Source organism: Heliangelus exortis, chromosome 7 (genome assembly GCF_036169615.1).
Source record: "Heliangelus exortis chromosome 7, bHelExo1.hap1, whole genome shotgun sequence".
Lineage (NCBI taxonomy): Eukaryota > Metazoa > Chordata > Aves > Apodiformes > Trochilidae > Heliangelus > Heliangelus exortis.
In genome coordinates, this window is record NC_092428.1 from 2296316 (window position 1) to 2314370 (window position 18055).

At 43.2% G+C, this 18055-nt stretch overlaps 1 protein-coding gene across 3 annotated transcripts in view; it reads right to left on the minus strand.

The window, feature by feature from the left end:
- Positions 1 to 942: 942 nt before the first annotated feature.
- Positions 943 to 18055, minus strand: part of DUSP29 (dual specificity phosphatase 29) — a 41727-nt gene continuing 24614 nt past the window's right edge. For 2 of the 3 annotated variants that reach the window (XM_071748246.1, XM_071748244.1), the window contains exons 4-7: positions 14187 to 14341; positions 13863 to 14079; positions 5364 to 5584; positions 943 to 1464 (exon numbers count right to left, since the gene is read on the minus strand). In XM_071748246.1, the coding sequence (XP_071604347.1) occupies positions 1220 to 1464; positions 5364 to 5584; positions 13863 to 14047 (651 nt within the window). In that variant the 5' untranslated portion in view covers positions 14048 to 14079; positions 14187 to 14341 and the 3' untranslated portion in view covers positions 943 to 1219. The remainder of the gene's footprint in view (positions 1465 to 5363; positions 5585 to 13862; positions 14080 to 14186; positions 14342 to 18055) is intronic. The other variant, XM_071748245.1, reaches the window with a different exon arrangement.

Genomic DNA, 18055 nt, shown 5'->3' on the forward strand with positions numbered 1-18055 from the left:
CCTGTTTGTGCATTTGGACTACTTCTGTCAATATATACCATTATTAGCACAATAATATATTGGAGCACAATTATGTATTTAAGGTGATTAAAAATGAGATAGAAGGAAACATTTGGTAGTGGTAAACATAAACAGTGGTGTCTGGAAGCCCAGCAGCAGCAGCTTTCTCCCTGTTAGTCAGTTCACTGGGAGATATTTTTTTAAAGGCTCCACCTGTGTCTCTTGCTTTTTCCTAATGAAAATATGAAATCTCATTAAAACTTGTTATAATTATTTAGAGGGTTATTTGGGCTGCATGCGTTCAGTGTTTAACTTTCTCTTAGCAATGTAAAGGACATTCTATGTTTTCTTGTGTATTTTTCTAACTGTTAGTTTGTCTAAATGCAGGCAAGTAAGTCACAACACAGTTTTCTTAGGGTTTGGGGATTTTTTCTGGACTAGTAACCGGGTTTGGATACTTTAGGACCTTTTGCAATTCAGGCAATTGAAAGATTTACAAAAAAACAAAACTGAAGCTTCTAAAATGTTGTGTATGTACTTTCTTGAATTGTTATTATTGTACCTGCTGCTGCATCTGATCTTTTCTAGGGTCTTGCTTTGTTTTTAGTTGTCATGGTCTGCTGCAAAGTCCACTGTGAAGAATGGGTAGTTGATAGTCCTCTGGAGGCTCTCTCAAAGCTGTGCTGTCCCAGATTATTGCTGGGAAAGAAGAAATGGAGATGCTAAGAAACAGCACAAAAAATCAAATTCCTGCAAAATCCTTCAGGACTCTGCAACCAACTGTAATAATTCATCTGTGTTGCTACCATCTCAGTATTTTTTTTTTCTGCAAAATTTCTTTAGGAATACCTAGCTCCACTCTTCTAAAGTTTGTGTGCTTGGGTTAGGATCAGTGTATGGGGGGAGAAGGGGGGAGGGAGGGGATGCTCAGCCAGAAGAGAGTTTTCTTTAAGGTTGTACCTGCTTTTGTGCTGTAAAAGCTCTTTTTTTTTTTTACAGGAGGTAAACTTTATTTGTGGATGTCACAAAGAATTCTGCTAAGGCAGGAACATTCTAGCAAGCTGGGTTTTAAATTTGGCTTCTCTCTCAACACCCTTTGAAACGACTTGGTTTTTCCCTCCAAATAACAAATGTTCCTTGTGACTGTGTCATTAACTCCACCTTCCCCTTCTCTTCTGGAGTTTCTTTTCCAGTAGCACAACCCTGCCAGGAGCAATACTTAGATGGTGGTGCTGTTCTCAGCAGCAGCTGGTGGGCTGGTTTTGGTGTTGGTCCTCTGTAGTGCCAAGGCTATGTCCAGTTCTCTCAGCTGCTTCAAGAAGCCCCTGTTTGGCAGGATGCATCGGTGTCTTGAGACTTGCTCAATGGCATCCACCACGCTCATGTTCTTGTAAATCATCAGGTAAGCCAAGACCAAGGTGGCTGAGCGGCTGCGACCCATGGCGCAGTGAACCAGGACCTTGTCTGCAGGAACAAAGAGAGGTGATGCAGAGGTGACACTGGGGGAATTTCTTTTTCTTTTGACTGAAGGTTTCTGTGTTGTCCTTGCTCTGTCTGGTGGTTTGTCTGCCCTTACCAGCCCTTCTGGAAGGCCCATCTTTTTCCGTTGTTGGAGGCTGTGAATCTTACTGTGACAACTGAATGCTGTCTACATTAGGGATCCCCCCCCTTTAATCCTAAACCAGGTATTATTTAATTTATTTGTGACCAGAGAATGTGTGTAACTCTGCATATGTCAAATTTTCTGTGTGGGCACGATGACCAAAGCAGAAGGATGTGGGAGGGTTTGGTTATGCTATTGAACCATCCTTGCAGGAGGATCAATGGGATGCAGAGAGGTGCCTTTCTCAGTTATACCAGCTGTACAGAGAGCTAACTGAATGTGGTTATCTTTTGTTGTTCTGATAAGAATGTCCTTCAAGATGGAGACTGCATCACTTTGTGCACAAATGCTTAATTTGTAAAACATCACTAACGAGGCTTTCTTGAGGGCAGAGGGTAAGGAGAGTAGAAGTGGAGGCATATAACCAAGGGGATGGAAAGGAACCCCCTCATAAACTGTAGAAAAGCTGCTTTACAAATCTCTGGAGGGTCACCCTTACCCTGTCATGTTGAATGAAAGTTTCCCCACCACCACCTCTCTGTTCTGTATGATCCTCTCCTTGCAGTAGTGGCCTGTCCTGTACCCTGTGAGTGCAGAGCCTCTGCTTATCATTTTCATCTCTGCATCAATCTGCCCCAAGATGAGCTCTGTGACATTGCTTGCTTTAACTTTGGGCTTCCAGAGGCAGAAAGCCCTTGGCCTCAAGTACAAGCAAGGCTGTAAGCCAAAGTGGAGCCTTCCCCATTTGCTGTGTCTGGAGGAGGTGGAAGAAGAGGCAGTGAGTGGGTTCAGGTCTGATTGACAGGTTTTTGAAACACTTCAAAAGATTTCAAAAAATGATTCAAAGCCCTTGAGGGAGTCTCACAAAAAGGGCTGAACTGCTGAAGGAAGTAGATTTGGAGTATTCTCTCTAACACCCTGCTAAGCTGAATTGCCATGGGGGGGGGGGAAAAAAATCCTATCAGGGCCAATAATAGTTTTATCTCTGTTAGCTATGCCTGGTGAGAAGTGTTGGGTGCAAAGCCATGACTCCTGCAGATTAACTCCTTTGCTCCCAGGAACAAGAGGGATGTCCTGGCACACGGTAGCAGTGCTGTGTAATGGATGCATCGAGAACTGCCAACACGAAAGGATTAATGGTTACAGTGTGCATCCTAATCCCAGCAGATAGTCTTAGAGGCATCTTGGCAAAACTCCAGCCTCTGATAACTGAAAGTGCCTCTTCCTCTCCTGGAAAATGATAATCCCTTCTATTATTACTGCAAATATTTGAAACGGATGAAAACTCTTCATTTGTTCAGCCCTTCATGCTTCCCTTTAGAGCTTCCCACCTTGTAAAGGGGTTGCTGTTGAGGTGATAAAATACATGGCAGGACAAGGAAGGCTTCGCTTTGTGTGGATGGCAAATGCTGGGGATCCAGGAGAATGTGTACAGTTTTATAATGTGTTAACAAAGGCAAAAAAGTGGTTGTACAATTTTCTGAAATGCCTCCTGGATGTGGGAAAATGAAGCTTGTCCTTTCCTGGGTGTGAATGTTCCAGCTCTGACTGGCTGAACTGATCTGAACCTGAAGGGCTGTTCTGAACCCCCTTTCCTCAAGAGAGAGTCTACTCTTGCACTCTTTAATTCTTACATCCTTCAAGGTGTGACTGAATGTAAAATTTGTGTGCAGAGCCAGTGGTGACAGATCCCTGAATGATTTTTGTTCACTTGAGTTGGGCTGAAAATCTGTCTAGATGCAGCACTCCCTCTCCAGAGTCAGATGTAGTGACTAATGTTGATGTGTCTTTGGCAAATGCCTGGGATCTTTTTATCTGTCTCGCATGTTTCTTCTCATACTGCTTTTATCATCAGCTCAGTGTTTAGTTTATTTTCTCCTATGACATCCTCTCATGAACAGACAATGCTGTTTCCCTCTGTGCTGAGGAACTGAGGCACCAAGGGAATGAACACTAAGTCTGTAGCACAGAAGGGAACTGAGAAACCTCTTAGAACAGTGTCTTCCTTTCAGGTTGGTCATGCTTTGCTGGAATAAATTTTAAGCTGTCCTGTGATCTGAATTGTATGGTGTACTTTCCCCTCCTGAGAAAGATAAGAGCTTGCTGTTTTTCTTCATGACTGTTGCACTAATTCTTTCTTTGTCTGCAAGAGAGCCTCACTATCTTGTTTAAAAAACAGGGGAATGTGGCAGGCAGTGCACAGCTACAGAAATTATTGCAGCTGGGAGTGTCTACTTAAGTAGATAGCTCATCCAGTCACACTTTGATTTGGCCTTGTGTTTCAGTGCTGGACTGGTGCTTGATATTGTCTTAAGAACTTCTTGGGCTTAGATATGGTTTTGAAACAAAAAGCTTGACACCACCCCCCCCTTCCACCCTTCCCTGCTGCAGTACCTATTGAGATGGAAGAGGTTTTTTCCTCGCCTTTGCTGCTTTCCTTCTGCTTCCTTTTTTATTTCCTGCAGCAGACAAAGGTGTCAGAGGAACCAGGGGGGTGAGGGGAGTGAGGAGCTCTGCATTTCTTATTTCAGCTACTCCAGTCTGATCCTGACCTCTGGCCTCCAGCCAGACACAGGTGTGTGTTAGTTCTCCACTCCTTCCCAGAGGCACTGCTTCACACAGCCTTGTTTGAAATGCCAGGTACCTTTCTTCACAGGCAGCTAAGCTCCTGAAGCAGTTTCTCCTGCTATTAGGACTTTGATTTTTAAACCTGAACTCCTTTCAAGACTTTCTGCTCCTGAACCAAGGGAAAGGACTGTTGTTGCAGACTGAACTTGCTGAAAGGGTAAAATTTTGAGGACCTGGCTGGCTTTTGGGGACAAGCCATGTAGTAGCTGGCTGTAGCTGAGCTAAGCAGCTGAGAACAGAAGCACACATGAGGCTAGAAACCTGATATGTGACCCTCTGATATTAAAGTCTTTCTAGGTCATCAGGAAAGTCTTAAGTTTCTTGGCTGGTTTCTGGTAAATTGTCCTGTAGAGATTTAAAGGGAAAAAAAATGTATATGGGGGAAGGAGTAGGAGTAATAGTGAAAGCCAGTGTGAGGCCTAGGCTGTGGCACTTCACATCAGTGTAAAGCTTCTTGATAGAACACTGCTGGAGGTCAGCAAATAAGAAGCTGCAGTAATCAAGCTGAGAAGTTACAAAGGCTTAATGAAATGTTTCTGGATCTCTGCTGTCAGGGTTTTTTCCATCCTCTGCTGCTTGGAAGATGGCAGAGAGATAAATGGGTTACAGCCTGGGGTTGATCTGCTGGCCAGGTAAGAAATTGGGGTTTATATTTGTAGAGTCAATCTAACAATGCAGAGCATGAAGCTGTGGCCTGTCAGCCAGGAATCTCTGCAGATCACTCATGCTCCACTCCCACAGCTCTGCAAACAATATTCATTAAACCTTTCTTAATAGGGACTAATTTGAGGAAAAGGCAGCTAATTCATGGGACCTGTGCAACGTCTGATTCTCTCTGATGGTTTATGAAGGAGGCAAAAGAACAGCAAAAGCCCTGTAGCAGACAGAAGACCACAATGCAAGCTGTGATGTGAACTTCTCTCAAAGTGCTTAGGTAAGGAACTTAGGGGCTGAGGTCCTCCTTACATCAGGACCTTCTCTTACAGTTCTCTGCTACAAGTTTTATATTATTCTCTGCTAAACTGTATGGAACTCGTTTCACTCCCACCAGGTTGAATGCTGTGGAACTATGTTTATGATCAGATGGAGTAAATACTGTACTATTTTTAACCATTTTCAGCACCCTCCTTACTTCTTTCATCCTGAAGGGCGTTATCAATGAATTTAGAAGCTGAATAAAAGAACTGGCTGAGGTCGAAAGTGGGGAGATCATCTGCTTCCACTCCGTGGTACTCCACAGTCATGTCTTGGTAATATTCTGGTCCTGTGTTGACATTCCTCTCCCCGTGGGCTGCATTGAGGATGTGGGTGAAGCCTGCTTTCTCCAGGCTGTAGCGATCTAAGGCAGTTTTCCTGTTAAAACAAGAGCTGTCATGTAAGTGGAGAAGCTTCCTACCCAGCAAGCCAAAAATAAAACACCCTAACAACTCTGATTTGGTACCTACTAAACGTTAATGAAACTGAAAATGCTGTCAATCATGTCATTTACCACTCTAAATATCTTTAAGATACTGTCATTCAGAGTAAATTATCCTTCTGGAGTTCATAACTAGCTCTCCCAGGCCCTTAGTGCACCTTAAAAATTATTTTATTTTCCTGGCACCCTTGTAATGTAGGCAATATTGACTTTTTATTTATCGTGCACAAGAAGAAACTTGAGATATACAAAGAAGTTAAATATCTGTAGATCAGTGGCAGAACTTGAAACAGAACACCTTCTGTCCCATCAGTTGATACTACAGAACCAATAAAGGAGTCAGCAAAATGTGAGCAGTAAGATTACATGGGGGTTCAAAAAGAAGCTCTTCATCCCTAAAAGAAGTTACTGAATTTTTCCTCCATTCATTTTTAAAAATATGACAATTTTTTAAATCACCCTTCTGTGGTCACAGCTCCCTGTCAGGCTTCCTTTTACTCTTGTGTTTGGTTAAACCAGAGGTCTTCAGCAAAAAAGTAGATATGAATAATATGGATATTAACCTTCCACAAAAGCCAAATACCATATATTTATCCCAATGTACTAATATATTATTGTTGTTTCTTCCTTTGGAAAGGGAAGTCAGATAGGAGAGGAAGTCCTAGATTTTTGTGTGCCCAATACCCACTCTAAGAGTGGGTGCCAGCAGCCTGAAATTCATCAATATGCAGAGCTGGTGTACAGGTATGTAGAGACTTTTTTTGTTCTCTTACAGAAAGCTTTTAATTTTGCATAGTTTTGTTCTGGAAAAGTTGTCATGTTTCATTGGTGCCTAGGGAGAAGACCAAGCTTTTTAGAAAGAACTGCGTGGGCTTTATTTTGTTAATATATTATCCCATAACTACTGCTGCCATAAATGAATTAGTACATTATGTGTTTCCAACCCAAAGTACCTCTCTCTGTGAGTGTTTCCTGGACATTTCAGAGCTGCTGTCACAGGGGATGTTGTGGTGAGCTATCTGATGTGTTTCATAATTCTAGTGCTGACAGCTCAGAATGGCCTGAAGTTGACTTCACTGTCCCAGCACAAATCTCCTTCTGAGCAGCCAAGAACCCAGTGATGAGAGCTTTTAACAGGGATATGGATACAGAAGGTGTTACCTATCTTCTTTCTGCTTTAAACAAAGCAGATGATAATTGGATGTTCTGAGTAGACCTTTCTCCCTGCAGAAATTCCTTTCTGTCCAGGAATGATGATGTCTTGATCCTACTGGCATTTTCACTGTTAAGTAATGTCAAAAGTCCCCTTAGTGAGGATTTAAATAATAAATAAAATTATAGTTGGTGGGGTGATGCCTGCCTAAGTGCAGTAGACTTTGGAGGACAGAGAAGCAGCAGCATCTTGCTGCTAATGCTGTGAATTTCCACCTTCACCACAGGTTAAATGATGCTAACTCCTTCCCTTTGTATTCTTGTTGAAGTGATTGACCTAGAAAGGTGTTTCTTTTTCTCCTGTCTTTTAGAAGACTTGTGCCTTAAGCTTCCTTTCAGGTGTATATGCTCTATACACTTTGCCAGAAAAGGAACTTCACTTCTGGACTTGCAGGGTGGCCACTACTTAAAAAACAGATTAAATGTCATGGCTGAAGAGGAAAGGTGGAGTGAATAACTACTGCTCCTGGTTCTGATGTGCTTGAGTTGAACTACAGATTCTGCTCTCAAGTCAAGTCTCACTGTGTTTTGCTTCCATGATGCTGGGATAAAGAAAATGTGTTTTATGTCCACCAGACTTGACCCAAAGCATGTATCCCACAAACCATGAAAGACTGATGGCTTCAGGTCAGAGATCTGTGCTCAGCTGGAACCCTTCCAAGTGGAGATGTGCATGCTGAATAGAAGGCAGGACTGCAGTATAGTTAGGGTCAGTAGAAAAGCAAAGCTTTTGGTGGACTTGTAGATGCTGCTAAACTTTGACTTCTGCAGCCATCACTCAGGCTCATTAAATTAAATGATAGAGTTGTTCAGAGCAAGGCCAGTGACAGAACATAGGTGACATATCAATCATTAATATTTGACACTTATATTAACCTTAAATCCAATTCTCCTGTTTCCTTGACTGGATTCTCTGGAATGGGTGCATCTGATGCATTTGTTTGCACTCATGGTCATGTTCTGTGCCTGGGGACCTAATTTTTAAGTGTTTGATGGCCCAATATTTCAATAGATATTCAGAAAGAAGGGGTCACTCCATAAGGAATTGACTTGAGTCTGGCCAAGCACCTGGGAACTTCCCTTTCCTCCTCCCAGCCTTGCCTGTCACAGCATACTGTGAATTTGGGGCCCAGGATGGAGTGAATCCTCCTCCTTTTTATTTAATCAATCAAAGGCAGGGCAGCTAAGTGTTCATTTTGCATGGCAGTCTGCACTAGCATTTGGAAATATTCACTCTCTCAGCTCACTGTTTCCCATGCCTTGGCCTGGAAAGGAGATGAGAAGCAGCAACCTTGAATGTAGTTGCAAAAAAAGCCAGTTGTAAATACTTAGATGCAACTGCATCATCATCTGTGAAAACTCTTCCTTTTGAAGTAAACTGAAATTGCCCCAAGGAAATACTTGGAGGATTATTCCAGGTTTTGGCACTGAAGAATTTGTACTGTTTTCCTCCATGCTTGGAATGAGGTGATTTTTACCTCCTTTTCAAGTATGCTTGAGATGTAAACTGATTCAGCCACAGCCTTTTGCACTGAATGTAACCTTGCCCAATATATTTTTCTTTATGCACATTTTCTTCTTTCTACTGATGCTGCTGAGCTAGAAAACTTCCAAAAAACGAATGCTCAGTGTTGAGTGCTCAAATGTGTTAAAGTCTCCACATTTTCACAGGAAGAGCTACTTGAACTGTGCTGTGTGTAGGTGTTGTGGAACCTGTTAGCTGAACCAAGACCTAAAATGTTTTCCCCAGCTAAGTGGAGCGTGGTCAGTGTAGGTCCTGTGGGTATGTGCCTGGTGCCTCTGCAGACTGAGCTGTTGCCTGGAATCTCTAAAGATTATGTTTATTTTTTTCACTCCCATCAGCTGTCTTCTTACTTTGCCCATTGATCCTCCATCCTTTTGGGCAGGGTTGCTCTGTGTTAACATCCTGACAGTGCCATGGTAGCTAAAACTGATAGAATGCAGGTTAACAGAGAGCAAGAAGCAGGCTGTTAAGCCCTCATATAGTGGGACCCAGATGCTTCTAAGTGAAAATGTTGCTGTGCCCCTTCTATTTGCTTGGGCTGGCTTCAGCCATCCATCAAGTCCATGTTTGCCTGAAGGACTGGCTTGCTTTCCAGCCTCAGCTAAATCTGTTAGCATGGTGGCTGCCATCCCTCATTATCTGGTTGCTTTAATCAGAGCCTACGTTTTTTTCTGTATTGCATCATGCATTTGATACTCCTGGTTATGTCCTAAGGGGAGATGGCTTTTGGGTTTGCTTGTAGTTTTTACCAGACCTGAGGTATCAGTATTTTAGGTGGAAGGAAGGAATAAATCAAGCAGGAATACCTGCAAACATCTGATGGGTTGATGTGACTAATAATCATTCAGGGGTGTATGAATCAGTTATTGATTTGGAGGATTTATGACTGTATTTACCTCATTTTCAGCTGAAAATGGCACAAATATTTTGCCTTCCAGTTGCCCCACTACCAGAATTTAATAGTCCAGCTAATGATGCTCTTCTTTTTCCCTCCTGGGGTATTGCTGTTTCCTAAAACTGCAAATAATATTTTCTTTTTTGTGATTTAAGTAGCTGTTGTCAAGAAGTTTCCTCCAAATGCCAGGGTGGGTGAAGCTGTAAGCATTTGACTCCTCTTGCAATTGTTTCCATTTTGTGTACCAGCACTTAATTTTCCTTCACAGGGTGCAGCTGTGGTCTCCAGGGTCTGCCCTGAATGTGTTCTCTGCAGAGAAAGTGAAGTATGGCACTGGGAGAGAACAGGGAAAATTTCAGTCTGATTAATTTCAGTAAGAGAGGAACCAGGCAGATTGGTCCCATGTAAAAACTCATCAGCTCTTTAATTCAGGGCACATAAACATATGCTGAAAGTTAAGCATCCCCAGAAGTCCTTCTCTCTATAGCAAAGCACATTAAGCAAAAGCTCAGTGCTTTGCTGAGTCAGACCCTGCATTCACTGTAGGACAGATGGACTCATAAACATGTTTTTGAAGTTTTGAGGCAAAGGGGAGTACTTTGATATAGGAATGCCACCTAAATGGTGAAAATTGGAGAGAAAATCACTTTTGCATAGGGATATATTGAGACAAACAGACTATCACCAAGAGGGAGAACTGACCTAAACAAAAATGTCATCCTTTTTCAGATGGTTCCCAAATGACTTCTCTACATCTCTTGGGTTGTGCAAAGGCAAGTAAAGGGCTTGCCCAAGACTGGAGCTGTGCCTGCTGTCAGTTTTAAAGCTGGGATTCACAGGATTAAAAGCAAGTGCTGTAGCAAACTCTGCCTTCTTCTGGAAGCAACAACCTAAGTTGTTACAACATGAAAGAAAGCAGAGCCAAGCCTCTTAAGCTTCATGCAAAGGTTGAGCAATGCCAAGGTGTTTCAGTACAGACTGGTAAAGCCACAGATTGGTGTGACCCAGATTGACAAAGCACAAAGACAACACCACACCAGAAGAGGAGTCATTTCTCTCAAACTTCTTCATTTTTTGAAACACTGAAAGAAAGCTCAATGCAGCATCATAATTTACCAGATGGTCAGTGTCAGAAGGAAGCTTCTGCATATAGGCAATACTGACACTTTCTTAAGAAAATCTGGCAGTTCTCCCTCCTGAGGAGAGATGTTGAGAATTTCTAATAATACTGACCCAATTTCCTTGGGTAACTGCACTGTTGAGGGAATCTAGAGAGAGAAGAGCATCGTATCCCCTTCTGCTTATGAGATGTCTGATTTGGGCTATACCCCTGCTCATTGTGAGTTAGACAAATTTTGAGGTACCACTGAAAATACTGCACAGAATCTCTGTAATATGTAGGTAGGAAAAGATTTAGTAGTCTGTTTTCCTCTAACCCAGAACAGTGGATGTTGCTTTTGGAAGTGATACAACCTAGATGCATGAAAAACCTTTCTGTTTTCTCTACAGCAAAGCACTGAACATGTGTTGTAGTCAAGTCAGGTCCTGTTCTTGGCTTCAGTCACTCACCCCAGTGTTTGAGATCACCTATAGACAGAGATAACACTGCGTGGGAAAGTGTAACTTGTCTTGGAAACCTCTGCTGCTTTAAGAAGTTTATGGTCCAGTGTTACAGATCTGATTTTCTGGATTGTTAAACTGCTATTACAATTGGCAGCTTCTCCTACTAGCAGGGTTGAAATGGTGTCCTCAAGAGTGCTGTTGTAATATGAATCTGCATGCACTCCTATTTTTGTATGGTTAATACTGGTACAGATCCTAGGAGTTTATAATGCTGAACAGTGGGAGGTAGCTATTTGCTACCTTGAGTAAGTTCCATCTGTTTGCTTCTAGGTCAATGTAAACTGTCTTTCTACTGAGTCACTTGGAAAGTGCCACTAAATATTGTGTTTCAGGAGAAAAGGAAGTGGAGAGAATGAGTTTTAGTTAAGCATATATCTGAAGTTTAGTTATGCATTTTAATTATCACACACTCCAGTCTGTAGGTCTAAGTTGAACCTTCACAGTTTTAGTTCTCAAGATAGTTTAGTTCTCTGTTGGGACAGACACAGACCAAAGCTCTCTTCAAGTGCAAGCAGCTTCAGCTGCATATTTGGAAAAAATATTTTTCATATTTAACCAGTAAGGAATTAGATTCCAGAAGACTTCTGTGAGTAGTTTGAGAACACAGGGAGCCCTCAAATTGTGATGAGGCCATAAATCCCGATGGGACCTAGAGGGTGATGAAGAAGAAAACAAAATCTTGGGAGGCCTTTGTCTTCAGCTAAAAAATCCTTTGAAATTGAGAAATGTGGAACCATGAACATCATCTCTGGTAATAAGGCAATCGCTGATGAGCTGCAAGAAGAAACTACAAGCTGTGTAGCTGGCAGAGGTTTTCTGTGGCTTCAAGGGGGAACCAAGCAGGCTTGGGATAAGCAAGTAAAAACTGCCCATGTGAGCAACCTGGTGACCAGTGAAAGAAAGGAGCAAGACAAAGCTGCTTGCTGTCCCCTTGGAAGGCTTCTGGATGTGAGGAGGATCTATGCAAGCACTAATCCTGGTAGCAGCTGAGCCCAACTCTTGGCAGAGCATGTTTTAGTCCTATCACTGGGCTCTGGCTCCTGCAAGTTTTGGTGTCTGGTCTTTAAAAGTCCTTGGAACTTGCTGGAGGAAAATTTTTCAATTGGAGCTGAACACAGCATGTTATGTTTCGAAGCTTTGATTATTCTGGGCCTGACAGGCTCATGGAGATTTCATTGCCTCTGGGCAACATCTGCAGCAAAGCCTTGTAACAAAAGGACTGAGTGGCCTCGCAGGGCTCCTTGATAGCCTGGGTTGCATTAGAAGGAAGATGTGGTTACGTAGTCAGGGTAATTAATTAGCATTTCCATAAGCAGTCACAAGTCCTGTTAACCTTGTAAATGCAGGAGGCAGGAATGAAGCACAGATGTGAAGGCTCTGAAGATAAACTCTGCATGCCTGTGTTTGCTTGATTTTGTTGATGAGCTCCACTAAATTCTTTCAAGATCAACCTTAATGTAGCATGGCTAAGGATGCAAATACACCCAACATCTGTTCGTGTCTCCATGGCAGCTCTTTGGCGACCAGTGCTACAGCAAGATCTTAAAATATAACAATGTGAAAAACCCTGCCACACTGAAGGGGGAAGCTGTTGGTCAGAGGGAAGATGTGGAGCTGGCTGAGGAAAGGTACAGAGGTCCCTGGACTTTGCCTGCTTCCAATCAAATTTTAGTTCTAGTAATTAAAGTTGCATCTTGGCTGCAGACCAGTTCTCATCTCAGATTTTCTGCTACTAGATGTCAAGCTTGCCCTTTTCTGGCTGACAATAGTTATTCTCTTGCAGGGAGCATCACTTCCTGTGAAGTTTAACTTCTCTTCACCCCCCCTACCTGCTCCCTACTTCTTTTCCCTTCTCTGTGGCCTTTCTCATGCTTTTGTCCTGGATTTGTGGGGTCCTTGTTTTCCCTTGAAGCAATATAGCTTTTCTTCCTGACTTAAGCCCCATCCCCTGCAGAAATAAAAAACTTCCCAGCCCGAGGGTAGTTCTGAGAACCTCTCAAGAAGCTTGGGTTTGGCCAGGCTCTTCCCATGGCTTAAAATTTGTATTTATGTATTTTTTTTGTCTCTAAAAATACAGGAGCCCGGGCTTGGTTAAAGCCCAGAACTCTTGTGTTTTTTCTGTTGCCTCTTTTGCCACAGAAGTAATTGGTCAATGATATTAGGAGTCTTGTTACTTTCCAGGCTGTTTATCTTTCTTCTTTTAAAAGCTGGCAACAGATAAATTTTAAGACCTTTTATAAGAAAAATTATTGGAGCCAGCGGGGCTCCTACTCGTGCCTTCCAGTGATGATGTAAAATGAATGTCATGTTAGTGCAGGGTGTAGAGAAAAATGGGAAAGGGACCAATAATGCTTAAGGGGTGAGAGAAGCTCCCTTGTTCTGCTTGGGGTTTGGGTCTTGGGGGGGGTTTCTAATGCCATGTCTCCCTGCTGCAGCAGTTGCCTCTGCTTGTCAGAAAAGGCTGTTTTTAGCTTAGTTCTGGGCTCAGCAGAGCTGTGTCTGTTTTGTGGGTTTGTTTTTTTTTCCAAATCACATGTGGTCTCATCAGTGAGACACATCTCTGCAGCTCTCCCTTCTGCAGGGCTCTGTTTGTTTTAATCTCTTGAGCAATTTGGAAATGCAGAGTGTACTCCGTGTACACAAGCACAGGATTAGATATGCAGAAACACCACTGTGGACTGAGCTGTCTCTTCAGTCCCTTTTCAAGAATTATGCTTGATGTTTAAGCCATGCTAAGACTGTGTCCTACACATCTAGGCTAGGCTGTGCTCTTCTGCCAGTGGCACTGGGGTAGGATTTTCACTTAGAGATAAATGACAAATTACTCCTTGAAACGAGACATTTAAAAATAGCTTGTGACTAGCTTCAAGTTAAGCAGGCTACACCACTGCCACAACAGCTCCTGTTACTCAGTCTTTAACTTTAATCTGCTGTGTAGGGGTACTATGTGCACACTTACTCATCTCCTATGTAGAGGTTGGGCCAGACTTCGTTGACATGAGTGTACTTGGGGCTTCCTTTCCAGAAGAGTCGCTCCAGTTCAAATGCCCCTGGGGTACAATAATCCTCACCAGGATCTACTTTGATTGCTGTGTATGCATTCTTTTTCCCAGCCTTTAAACCTGCTGATGACATCTTGTCCATGGAATGATGGTGTGCTCAGGATATGCAAGAATCTGGAATGCAACCAAAACAGAAATGCTAAGTAGAAAGCCCAAGTGAGTTGTGCTCTGGTTGTGGGACACTGGGGAGCAGCACTGGCCAGGAGGGACTGGGCATGTACCTGCTCTGTGGAAGCTGCAGGTCCATACATGGATTTCAGCCTCCTCTGAACTAGGCAAGGAATACTTTGTTGGATGAGCACACAGGAACAAAAACCAAAGGTTTGTGATCACAGAAGTTTGGTCTCCACTGGATATCTGTTTCCTAGAAAATCCACTGGGAAGAATTCGATAGATTTAACAGCCTGATCTGAGGGATCTAGAGCACCTAGGGGAACTGCACAGGGAAAATATAAGGTCTTTCTTTTATCATTAATTGCAAATCTCCTCAAGTCTTTTCCTTTGTGTGATTTTCAGCAAGCTGGGGAAATCAAATGTGCCCATTCAAGTGAACTCTGAGTGTACCTGTTCTGTTCTCTCAAGACCATAATGCAGCACTGAACCTCTCAGGCTATTTCCAGGAAGGGGAGTTTGCCTCTTACTGGCTTCATTGACTGAAGAATGTTTTTTTTTAGCCAGGATCAGCTCAGGATCCTCCTTTTTCAGGTTCACTTTTGGTGTATGCATGTTGTAATATCTCCTGTGCAGATCAGAATTTGCACAATTCTGAAGGCAAAGCATGTTTTGTTCTGCAGGTTGTCAGGAGGATGTTAAGCTGCTCATGTACAGCTGATCTTTATGCAACAGCAAACCTTTAGGAATTAGAATGTGGGATGCTTGCTCTCCCTGTTGTCAGTTGTCACTTAACTCTCTTCCCCTCCTGTCCTCTCAAAACAAGGTTCCCTTTTTTCCATGGTGCCAGCATTCTGCTCAACTCCTTGTTGGGTCTGTCTTGTGCCTTCTGCTGGACTGCCTGATGTCTCAGGGCAATGGTTGCTTCTGTGTCTCAGCCCCTTGAGAGGAGATGTTGAGCCTTGCAGAGCTGCAGGAGACTCCTAACAAGAATAGGTGGAGCTGGGCTTGATCTTAGGAAGTGTGTGAGGAGTACAGCCTGACAGAGATCCACTTTTCTTGCAGCCAAATTATCTCGTAGTGGCTTCCACAATTTTGTTGTGTTGGCCACTGGTGATGCTTGAGTCCTTTTAATTACAAAAATCTGGTGAGTGCAGCTGTAGTAGATCTCTCCTGCAAGCAGGGTGCCCATTTCTCACTGACATTCCATGTACCTCTGGGCTTTGTTTCCTCAGTTTAGGCTCTTTTGTGCCTGTCATGTTCTGTTCCTCCACAAAACTTGAAAAAGCCAACTGATTCCTGCTTTCCTACTCCAAGGCTAGGCAAGGCTGTGGAGTCAGTTTTTGTTTGGCATGTGTACACCTTTGTTCAGAAATTGGCTTGCTTTCCCTGGCTCAATCTTGCAGCCAAGCCTCCTAACACATGATGATGATGTTCAGTGAAGTGCTCCTCTGTTGAGATGTGGAAAGGGCAGAGAATTCCACCTTTTAGCACATCTACCTTGGGCTCAGTCTTGTGTGCCCCTGAGTAGCACCAAGGCTCATCTCTGTGCCCCTAGTAGCCATTCCCCAGGGCAGCCTTTTTCCTCCCAGTGAAGAGGAGGAAATGCTAATTCCATGAGCAGACTCAACAGTGTAGATAAGGTTAGACTCTGAGACAAATCTAATGCAAATACAAATCTGACTTGGGGAGCAAACAGGCTGTTAACTAGAGCTTGATTAAACGCTGGTATTTGTCTAGTGTGGAATCATCTACACTGTGTGTCTCTTCATAGCTCCATAGAACGGGAGGAGAGGAAAGGAAGGGAAGAAGAGGAAGCAGGGCAATCAATAATCACCCTTGGTGGCCTCAGAGCACTGATTTGTGACACTGATAGTCCTTCCTGCTTGTAGACTGCAGACCTCAAAACCGATCATTCTTGGTGCTGTAACACTGTCTCAGTTTGAAGCTTGGTGAGCATTCTGGAAGTGAGAAATACTCTGAGAAATACTCATTTCTGTCTGTCCTGGGAAGCCATATGCTCCCTGAACTTTCAAGCAAGCTATGCTCTTTTGTGCCTTGCCAATCTTATCTTTTGTGGGGTATTCTATGACTGTAAATTGAATTAGAGCACAGGAAAGCACCAGTTGAAATTCCTCTAATAAAATGTGCATTTCAGATTTGAGTCCAGAGTAAGTGAGAAGGAATGGACTTAAACTGGGAGGAAGGGGGAAAAAAAAAAACCCACAAGGGTTTGCTGGTGTGCTGCTTGAGCTCTGGAATTAATTGTCCTGAAGCATTTGGCTGGGGGGAGAAGAACTCTGGGGGTGCAGTGAGGACCAGAGCCTTGCTGCTGGGGCCAGAAATTCCCTTCCAGCAGGGCAGTCTTACTCCACTCTTCCCCCATGCCCAAACCACACCTCCTCTCTCTCACCCCCTGAGACCTTCCCTCTCTGCATCCACCCTGGGGTGCCAGGTCACCAGCTGAGGGCTGGGACCACCTCAGTGGGACCACTGCCTGCTGCTCAAGCCTCTGAGATAGTGTCTGCCAAGCCTGACATGCTGCAGGCTCTGCTGCTCCATCCAGCAGTGTGTGACTGTAACTCTGAACTGCTCACCAATTATGCTGTCATGGGCTTAAGTGCATTATCAGAACAAGGATGATAAAAAATTCAGTCATCTGCATTTTTATACTCTAATCTTTCTCTTCATAAATAAGACCAAAGTGCATGTTATCTAATGAACATTATTTGTTAATCACTTGGATGGCTGGAATATTTCTCCCCCTTGGGTTATATGTATATAAATGAAAATATTGTTAGTGATTTCACAAAATGGTAATTCAGAATAATGGAGAGTTAATCCTCTTTTCATTAGCAAGCCACTTCAGGACATACACTGTGGCAAATTACACTGCATTTTAAGTCGTTCTCAAGTGCTGTGCACTAGAAGAAAAAAAAAAAACAACATTAAACTATTTTTGCATTGATAGAAGTAATTGTGTGGCTAATTTGGATAAGCAGCATGCATTAGGCACAGCAAAGGAATATCTTCTTTATGCTCACTATCCACTCTACAGCTGCCAAATGGAATTTCTTATAGAGCTCTTTAGGTTGTTTATTTTATTTTTAACAAAACCAGGGAGGGAGGGAAAAGAGTGCAAGGGGGAAAAAGGGAAAAATCTGCCAGTCTATCTGCTGTTTAATTCAGAGAGTGATCACAGTCTAGTGGCTGGAGCAGTGATATGGCAGTGAAAGGACTCCTTTCTGCACCTTGTTCTGAGTCCCTTTAACTACTCAAATTAACCCCAAATTTCCAGGAAGGCCCTGGGAAGTCACAGAACACAGTGGCCAATTTTCAGATTTGTTCAGCTGGAGGGATGTGCCCTCCTGCACCACAAAATTTGTCGGGGTTTAGTTAATGCTTTTGAAAACCTCAGTCATGAGCTCTCCAGTTTGGTAATCCCACAGATGGGGAGGAAAAAACACCCCTGAGGTTCATATCTGGAGGTGAACGTCAGAGCTTTGGTGGTGGTGTGTACATTTCTGATGGTGCTTTTCCAGATGTGGTGGAAGATTCTGAGTACTTGGAGACTGCAAGCTCTAAGTCATCTCCATAACAAAATACTACGTTTCTTAATATTTTTGGCTCGATGTGCTGTGCAAAGCCTTAGTGCTGTGTATAAAGATGCCAAACAATTTGGCAAGATTTATGCCTGGGAGTTAAGATCCAAGTCAGCTGTAGGGATTTAAAAAAGAAAGAAAAAGAAAAAAAGACCTGAACAGAAAAGGATTGACTTTGCCTTTGTCCTTTGCAAGGACCTTTGTACCTTCTCTCATTTTTTTTCTGCACCTCTCCCTGACCTCAGGGGGGTTCCTCCATCACTGTGGTTACCCAGGGTGTGCTCTGGATGCCAGTTTGGAGCTGTGTTTGTCTACCTGATGCTGGGGGTCCCCTGTAAAGTGAGAGCCCAGTGGTGTTGGTGTGCACTACAAGCGTG